The 9,756-nt window shown below is 40.8% G+C and overlaps 1 protein-coding gene across 2 annotated transcripts in view; it reads left to right on the forward strand.

Moving 5' to 3' along the window:
* The window catches only part of acaca (acetyl-CoA carboxylase alpha), a 263,482-nt gene that overhangs the window by 243,106 nt on the left and 10,620 nt on the right, over nucleotides 1-9,756 (forward strand). For both annotated transcript variants that reach the window (XM_043718470.1, XM_043718471.1), the window contains one exon: nucleotides 2,253-2,423. In XM_043718470.1, the coding sequence (XP_043574405.1) occupies nucleotides 2,253-2,423 (171 nt within the window). The remainder of the gene's footprint in view (nucleotides 1-2,252; nucleotides 2,424-9,756) is intronic.

The following is a 9,756-nucleotide window of genomic DNA, read 5'->3' on the forward strand; positions in this document are numbered from 1 at the left end:
CCTCCCTCTCTCTTTCCTCTCTCTCTCATTTTGTCTGCAGCTGCACAGACTTCAGAGATCCATGTGCCGCTGCAGCTTCCAGAACTGGCAGTCAATGTATCTTTATGCCAATCAGCATGCACAAACCCTCTGAGTGGCCGAATAGTTTATAGGGGACATTGTTTCTTAATTCGTACTTTGCAGGATCATCAAAACTGTGTACTATTGTTGGCGCCTTGGTCGATGCCAAACAGTCTATCTATTATCATTTCTTTTGAGACTTTGCAATGGTAAAATGAGTAGCTTCCTTGGCCACTTCAGAGTCAATCAGGTTGTTCTAGACCTAGAATCTCATAGACCAGATTGGGGGGTTGCAGATTTTCTTTCCTTTAAGGGCATTGGTGAAAACATGGGTCTTTTTAATGACAGTTGATCATTGTCACCATTAGACTGGCTTTTAATTCTTGATTTATTAATAAAATTAAATTTTACCATTTGCCATGTCCAGACTTGAATCCATGCCCAGGTTTTCTCTATTATTAGTCAACTCACAATACCACTCTGACACCACCTCCTTAAGTAATCAAGTAGGTTCTTCCTTTGTCTGTCCCCTCACCTGCTGCAGTCCCAGTCTGGCAGATGTAGTGGCCTGGCCAGCTCTCTCCATAATTGTGATAGTGAATAATGCTTGAATTCTGCCATCCAGAGCATATTATACCCTTAATTCTTCATCCAAATGTTATTCAACAGAAAGGGGCATTGATTCATTTCTCTGGGAGGGTGTCAGTGGTCATTAGTTTGGATAATGGCTCCTTACTTGTGTTTGACTGAATACCATGAGACTTCAGGTGGTCCAGGTTGTACATCACCATGCTACCAGTGGTGGCTCATTCAGGAATGATATTGGAAGATTCTATGACATTAGCAGTGAAGTGTAATTCTGTGAACATGACATGTTGCTTGACAAGCCTGTGGGACATCTATCGTAATTTTGACTCAAGTGAGAAGGACATTCAGAAAGATCTATTTGCTTTATTAAGATGCAGTAGTTTCATGGTTACTACTACTGAGCAGAGATTTTTTTTAATCCTAGATTTATTTAATGAATTAAATTCAAAATCCCCTGTTGCTGTGGTGGGATTTGAACTCCCTATCTCTGGAGCATTAGTCCAGGTCTCTGAATTACTAGTCCAGTAACATTACCTCTGTTACTGTTCCCTTAAGAGACCAATGCACATCAGCATGCAGCTTAAAAATAGGCATCCTGCTGAACAGGTATGGTGTGCCTTGCTTCAATTAGGCATTATAATTAAATTGGTCAGGTTTCGGGCATGACGAGAGGAACTACTTGAAAGGAACAGTAAACTGTCTTGAACACTCAGCTATGTTCATTTTAGTTGCAAATATTCAATGACCAGAGCATCAATATGTGGAAATCTACAGTTTAGCTAATTAAAACAGAGGGACAGAATGGCAGAAATTCTACTTGGATGTTGCTCAGTGCACCCCCTCCCCACCACACCTCTATTGACACAGCTTATTACAACATGGCATAAGTTAATGATATGAATTTATTCTAAAATCACAATTATGTTTAGTTTTTGAATAAAGTCAGTAGAAATGCTGGTCTATAGGACCTTAACATGCGAATTGTAAAACTGAGGACAAAACCAACAATAAAGAAGGTAGCCAGCTGAATTGCAGTTTTAAGAATATTCAGTGTTAGCAAGCCCCTACCTGAACTGCATTCATATTATTTTTGTATGTCTTTTCCAGTAAGATATAAGACTGGTTCATTTTGTTGAATAATTTGCACTTGAAATTTATCAATAAATATGTACCAAGGGGCATTAAAAATGCAGCAAGCATCAATTTAGGGAATATCAGTGTTCCAAGCTGCCTGTAATCTGTAGTAACACAAATAAACTTCTCAAAAAAGTTAACATGAATCATGAACATTTGTGTCTCAAATCATTCAATCGTTCTAAAAGTGACCTGAACTCTGAACAATGGTGTTTCCCCAAGTTTAAGAACCTCAAGGGAATAGTCATAAAGCATTGCTGAGAAACTAATTAGATCTCCAATACCATGTTATCAGATTACATTGAGAAGCAAGCTGAGCATCAAAAATGAGCTGCTTAGACCAGGATCATGAGTCCTAATGAAGAGAGTGAGGTTTTTAAGATTTGCTGCAGGAGTCAGAAATGTTCTAGATTAATGAGAACTCAGATTGTTAGAAGTAGCATGTTGATTGATCTCTCTTTTAATGACAGGATATTTTGGATTGGCTGACATCACGTACATTCTTCTACTGGCGTCTCCGCAGACTGCTCCTAGAGGACACAGTAAAGAAGAAGATCCTAGCTGCAAACCCGGAGCTGACGGATGGACAAATTCAGGCAATGCTGAGGCGCTGGTTTGTGGAGGCTGAAGGAGCTGTGAAGGTAGGATGTCAAAGAGCTGTGATTCATTACCTGTGACTTGACACTTGGACTATCTATTACAATCTGGTAACGAGTAGCTTTGCACAGTAAGGATAGCCATCCATGGATGCACAACAGAATGCTGAGTGCTCGTTGTCGTTGCCTACCCTAAACTAAAGTTAGGGAATAGTTTTCCTGCATTTTGATCACTTGCACAATCTTGCATCCCTTCATGTTATCAGTGTAACCATACAATATTCAATGTAACACAATACATACAAGTTCAACAAATGCTTGCCTAAAAAAGCTAAAGCTAATTCAGAACTCCATGAGTGTTAGTAAAATGTGATGTGATAATATCACACGAAGGAAAACAACTTGCATTTTCATAGTGTTTACCTCCTCAGAGATCTTGGTGTTTCACAAAATGGTTGATCATGAAGGTAAGTGTCTAAAGTGGTCAAAAACAAAGGCAGCAGAAACTTTATTTGTGCATGTAATACAGGGTTTCTGCTATTTTTATAATGAACATCTGGTGGAGTGGGAACTGATTCACAGGTTCCAGGCAAAGGTCTATGGGCAGAGTATAAGGAGGTTTTTGAAGGCTGTGGAATGGGGAAGTTGGTAAAATACTGGAGGAAAGTTGGGGCACAATGGTACCTGAAATGGGAGAGAGAGTGAGAGATATGTAAACCAACGGAGTAAGTAAACGGGAGTTATTTATAAAGCATTATCTGCATACTGTCCGATATATGTCAACAGGAAGGGCAGATACGTTTTATATGTGAAAAATTGGCTAAGTTTATGCCAAAAGCAAAACATTGAGATACAGAGTTTAACAGAAAATGCTGGAACAGATTCTACAAGTCCAGCAACAACTGTGGAGAGTGAAACTTCAGGTTTTTTTGAATAGTTTTTCATCATAACTGAAACAGAATACAATACTTAAAGTGAGGGAGGAGAAAGGAATCCACATGGGAAACTAAACTGTCATCTACTGAACAGGTTAGTGGGAGGGGATCTGAAGATTTGCTTTATCTGTCAAGGGATAGGACAATAGTAGTTCCCTGGACCCACAATCTCCAATGATACAAAGTTAGGTGGACAGGCAGGTAGTACTGAGCAGGTGGGGAGGCTGCAGAAAGATTTAGACTGTTTAGGAGAGAGTGGTCCAGGAAATGGCTGATGAAATTCAACATGAGCAAATACAAGGTCTTGCACTTTGGAATAAAGAATACAGGCATGAACTATTTTCTAAATGATGAGAAAATTTATAAAGCCAAAGTACAAAGGGATCTGGGAGTGCTAGTCCAGGATTGTCTAAAGGTTAACTTGCAGATTGAGTCCATGATTAAGAAAGCAAATGTGGTGTTGTTATTTATCTCAAGAGGGTTGGAATATAAAAGCAGCGATGTGCTTCTGAGACATTATAAGGCCCCATTTAGAATACTGTGTCCAATTTTGGGCCCCACACCTCAGGAAGGGCATGCTGGCACTTCCAGCGGAGATTCACATGGATGATCCCTGGAATGGTTGGCCTAACATACGATGAACGGCTGAGCATCCTGGCACTGTATTCATTAGAATTTAAAAAGTTGAGGGGAGATCTAATAGAAACTTACAAGATAATGCATGGCTTAGAAAGGGTGGACGCTGGGAAGTTGTTCCCATTAGGTGGGGAGACTAGGACCCCTTGGCACAGCCTTAGAAATAGACGGGGTCAATTTAGAACGGAAATTAGGAGACATTTCTTCAGCCAGAGAGTGGTGGGCCTGTGGAATTCATTACCACGGAGCGCAGTGGAGGCCGGGACGTTACATGTCTTCAAGGCAGAAATTGATAAATTCTTGATCTCGCAAGGAATTAAGGGCTACGGGGAGAATGCGGAGTTGAAATGCCCATCAACCATGATTAAATGGTAGAGTGGACCCGATGAGCCAAATGGCCTTCCTTCCATTCCTATGTCTTATGGTCTTATTATACGAGGACTTCTCGAGAACAAAAATATAATTATGACAAAACAAAATTGATTTTATGAATGTTTATACTTATCAAAATAATTAATGCTAATTCTTGGGAATAAAATGTTTGTCTCATTTTGTTCATGTGCCTTTGTGTGGCTAAGCTTTGAGTGCTAATTTCTGTTTTCCATTTTGTGCACCAACCGTTCTTGTAGAAAATGTGTTACGTTTTCCAGCAAACGCATTCTTCTCAAAAAGCAATCAAAACAATATGATTTTTGTTATACAAAACTGCCAGAATCCAGTGATGTATGAGTACCAAGACATTTGGGGTTGAAGGTGCTGACTTATACAGCAAGACTATCATCATCCTGCAGCTAAACAGACAAGTAAAAGCACTATATAGAACCTGTTTCTCTTAATTTAAAGCTGATTGTGTTAAGATTAGATTAGATTACTTATAGTGTGGGAACAGGCCCTTCAGCCCAACAAGTCCACACCAACCCACCGAAGCGCAACCCACCCAGGCCTATTCCCTACATTTACCCATGTCCCTAACACTATGGGCAATTTAACATGGCCAATTCACCTAACCTGCACATTTTTGGACTGTGGGAGGAAACCGGAGCACCGTTAAGCTATGTGATTTAGAGTTTTTTAGCTCTAAATTCCTATTGTGGTGTTAACTTACATTGTTCATTCAATAATTTGAAATTTTTGGGTTTTTTTTAAACACTTAAAATTGTTAGCATTACACTATATCTGTAAGTTGTAACTGTTTTTTAAATGGATAGTAAAAGTTCAAAAATGTTTAACTGTTAGTAATGATTTGCATTTTTCAGTAGTCTAACCAGAAAATCAAGACTAGATCCATTCTTCAAAGTTGATGGTCACATTTGTGTATGTTTCTTAGGTGTTCTTTAAATGATAGCTAGGTTCACTGTGTTCTTTCTATAACAATCAGAAATTATTCAGAATAGTGAAACTTCATACCAATGGAAATTGTGAATTCCTATTAGGTTTTCTACAAAGTGCATCAATGGACCACTCAAGATACATTACAAGCCAGTATGTTGTGTTGTTTACTTGCTCGCAAGCACAAAATTAACATGTACTATAAACACCGGAGCTTTAACTTGACATTGAAGTCATGACAAGCTTCCCTAAAAGTCAAAAATCTTAAATTGGAGTAATTTCAGTAAAAATAGAACAGTTCCAATTAAAATTAATAGAAAAGATCAAAAGAACAAGTCAAATCCAGTAGGCTCCCTTATCCTCACTACTCCAGTAGCTTCTCAAGGGACTAATAACTGACAAGGTATTTGACATGAGCAAAATAAGAAAATAAAGTTCTAAACTTCGTCAGAACAAAAGAAATGACTTCCCCAACCTTGGTCAGAATATGGCGTCAAACTCTATTGATGTACAAAACAAAGATATTCTGGAACCATGCCAACCTCCCCAGGTAGAAGGTGCTTTTCGATGCAGGCATTTTGTTAACTAATACTTACAATAATCAACTTTGACTATATTAAGCTACAATTAATCTGCACCCTGGAATGTGTTGATAGGAACTAGCATGCTGTTACTTAATTAAAACCAAAAGGATTAAAAATATTAATGGTATTAAATATTCTCCTAAACCACAAGTGCTGGAATTCTTGGATAGATCTGTTCTTCTTATGTGAGCTTAAAATGAACAGACATTTACATCCTTTGAATCGTCCATCTCACATGCCAAGTATTACTTTGTTTAAGCTTATGACGAGATCACACCATGAATATGCATTTTGGTGTTAGGCACGGTCAAAAAGGCTTCGGGAATTTTTTTTTGTGTGAAAAATGCATGGTTTGTGTCGCCAAATCCTTTTAAAACAGCTACCAAAGAAACTGATCTGCAAAGCAGCCTGCAGGTTTTAAGCTGCTTACTTGGAGAGGTGGTCACGACATCAAGCTGACCCATCACCAAAAGGAACTCTGAGCTGAATCACAGCAGATCTTGAGGATTAAAATCTTGTATTTGGAAATAATCTTGAGATGGGGTTGGTGATGTGATTTGGAAACAAAAGAATAGTGTTACTGGGGAGAATTATTTTCTAGTTCTAATACTTTACCCTTTTGTTCCTTTCAGTCCTGATTGTCAATCTAGTGCAATGTCATGGATGATAGCAATCCCTTTCAACCTGGTTCAAGTGGTATGAACTAAGACACATTACAAAAGCAACTTTGCCTTAGAGGATATTAAAACCCTATTCTCCACTAATATCCACATATCCAGCCTTCCGGTATGAATGTTGAATAGTAATCAGAAAATCCGAACTGGATTTAGTTCAATCCCAGCTCCCAAATCTTGGGCCACCTACAGTACTCCAACTCTGAACTGCAGCGGGGGAAGCTAACTAGCAAAAATCAGAAATTGAAATGGAAATTCTTGGAAAGTTACTGCCTGGCCAAAGGCTGCCATTATCCACTAAGCCAATTGAAAGCTAAAAAAAATTATTTCTCGACAGTTATATTTTTAAGTCTAGGTTAGTGTGGTGCTGGAAAAGCACAGCAGATCAGGCAGCATCCGAGGAGCAGGAAAATCGACGTTTTGGGCAAAAGCCCTTCATCAGGCATGATGCTGGGAGCCTCTGAGGTGGACAGATAAATGAGAGGGAGGGTAGGGTTGGGGAGAAGGTAGTCAAGAGTACAATAGGTGGTTGGAGGTGGGGATGAAGATGATAGGTTGGAAAGGAGGGTGGAGTGGATAGGTGGGTTGGAAGATTGATAGGTGGGACAAGTCATGAGTATGGTGCTGAGCTGGCAGGTTGGAACTGGGGTAAGATGGGGGAGGGGAAATGAGGAAACTGGTGAAGTCCACATTGATGCCATGGGGTTGAAGGGTTCCAAGGCGGAAGATGAGGTGTTCTTTCTCCAGGCGTCAGGTGGTGAGGGAGTGGCGATGGAGGAGGCCCAGGACCTGCATGTCCTCGGCAGAGTGGGAGGGGGAGTTGAAATGTTTAGTCACGGGGCGGTGGGGTTGATTGGTGCAGGTGTCCCGGAGATGTTCTCTAAAGCGCTCTGCGAGAGGCGTCCAGTCTCCCCAATGTAAAGGAGAATGCATCGCGAGCAACGGATACAATAAACGACGTTGGTGGATGTGCAGGTGAAACTTTAATGGATGTGGAAGGCTCCTTTTGGGGCTCTGGATGGAGGGGAGGGTGCCAGTTGCCAGGAGGGGAGGTTGGATTGTTGGGGGGGCATGGACCTGACCAGGTATTCACGGAGGAAACAGTCTTTGCGGAAAGGGGTGGGGAGGGAAATGTATCCCTGGTGATGGGGTCCTTTTGGAGGTGACGGAAATGTCGGCAGATGATGCGGTTTATGCGGAGGTTGGTAGGGTGGAAGGTGAGGACCAGGTGGGTTCTGTCCTTGTTGCGGTTAGAAGGGTGGGGTTCGAGGGCGGAGGTGCGGGACGTGGATGAGATGCGTAAGAGGGCATCTTCAACCACGTGGGAAGAGAAATTACGGTCTTTAAAGAAGGAGGCCATCTGGTGTGTTTTGTGGTGGAACTGGTCCTGGGAGCAGATACGGCGGAGGCAGAGGAATTGGGAATACGGAATAGCATTTTTGCAGGAGGTAGGCTGGGAAGAGGTGTATGCTTTCAGCAGTCACATTGTTTAAGGAGTAAATGTAGGAGCAACGTCCTTTGATCAACCACATTACTAAGGGAAAGAGTTGCCATTTGAAATACATGGAATTCTGTGACGTGACTGTAGTTCTGTCACTTGCTAAATGCCCACTAATCACACCCAAAAAAATTGGAATGTGCCCATTTTAGGTGTAATTGAATTTTTAATGGTGTGATGAATCTTAATTACTTCCAAACAACATCTTTAGCTCTGAAAAGTAACTTTTATCAGTGTGATGTCTTATTTCTTAAAATTCTAATTGATGGAAGTTTTGGAAATGTAAAAGTAGCCCTTTTCTTCTTCCTTTGAGTCTTTGTTATTGCTGACAGCAACTTCTGAATGTGAAATAAAGAGGACTGAAGGAAGGGATGAGAGAGAGATTGAGGGTAAAGAGACAATTTACACTTACCCATTCAGATGCTCAGTAAGGAATTCCATCTGGCTGAGGAACTGTTGGTAAACTGTTGTTTGCCCTGTTCTCTCAAATCTCCGATCCTCTGCTGAGGGCCCTGCACCAAAATGGATTTCTAATGGTTGAAACCACCAGTGGAAAATCCCATGGATTGCCTGTGGCGAGTTAGGCGCAGTGAACACATGTCACCATTTGTTTGCTATTAACCACAAAATCTGAATCAGTGTGTTGTAAACATTGCATTAATTTGTCAAATAGCATTTGTGCAATCAGTCCATCTTGGACATTTGCTAATTAGTTCCATCAGTCTGTCACATTACAATAATATAACTGTGTCTTTGTGAGTGACACTAGGACACAAGACGATTGAGAATGTATGCACAGAGCAATGCTTTGTGGACAACTAACTAATGAACCCAAGATAATATGACTCAGCAATGAAATCTCACCATTGTGGTATGGCCTACACACGCACCATCTCTAATGTTTAACAGTAAACTCAGATGTGAGCACCAACCTTCTATTAGTCCTTGAAATCATTCAAAACCCTAGTGTACTGGCTGAGCAAATCTAAATTGCAGCATTGCACCAGGTGGGAGTTCGATCTCAACTGTTGAGAAAGCAAACAAAAACAAATCCTGGAAATCTGAAATGATAACAGAAAATGCAAGTCCCCACAGTGTTGATAGAGAGGACAGGCAAACTGCCACACTGCAGGATGTATACCCTTCATAACAATAGATATTTTATTCCCAGCAGTCATTATTATACAGTTAGCCTAAATGCTAGAGAGAATCTAATATGTCTAGATTCTAGTACATCTAGTACATCTGGAAAGGTGCAGAAGCCACAGGGTAGTAGTCATGGGCGATTTCAACTTCCTAAATATTGATTGGAAGCTCTTGAGATCAAGTAGATTGGACGGAGCGGTGTTTGTGCAGTGTGTCCAGGAAGCTTTTCTAACTCAGTATTGAGATTGTCCAACCAGAGGGGAGGCCATATTGAATTTGGTACTTGGTAACGAACCGGGACAAGTGATGGGCTTGTTAGTGGGTGAGCATTTTGGTGATGGTGACCACAATTCTGTGACTTTACCTTGGTTATGGAGAGAGATAGGTGCGTGCAACAGGGCAGGTTTTAAAATTGGGGGAAGGGTAAATACGATGCTGCAAGACAGGATCTGAGAAGCATAAATTGGGAGCATAGGCTGTCAGGGAAGGATGTCGTTGAAATGTGGAACTTTTTCAAGGAACAGATACGACGTGTCCTTGATATGTATGTACCTGTCAGGCAGGAAAGAGATGGTC

The sequence above is a fragment of the Chiloscyllium plagiosum genome, chromosome 28 (genome assembly GCF_004010195.1).
Source record: "Chiloscyllium plagiosum isolate BGI_BamShark_2017 chromosome 28, ASM401019v2, whole genome shotgun sequence".
Classification (NCBI taxonomy): Eukaryota; Metazoa; Chordata; class Chondrichthyes; order Orectolobiformes; family Hemiscylliidae; genus Chiloscyllium; species Chiloscyllium plagiosum.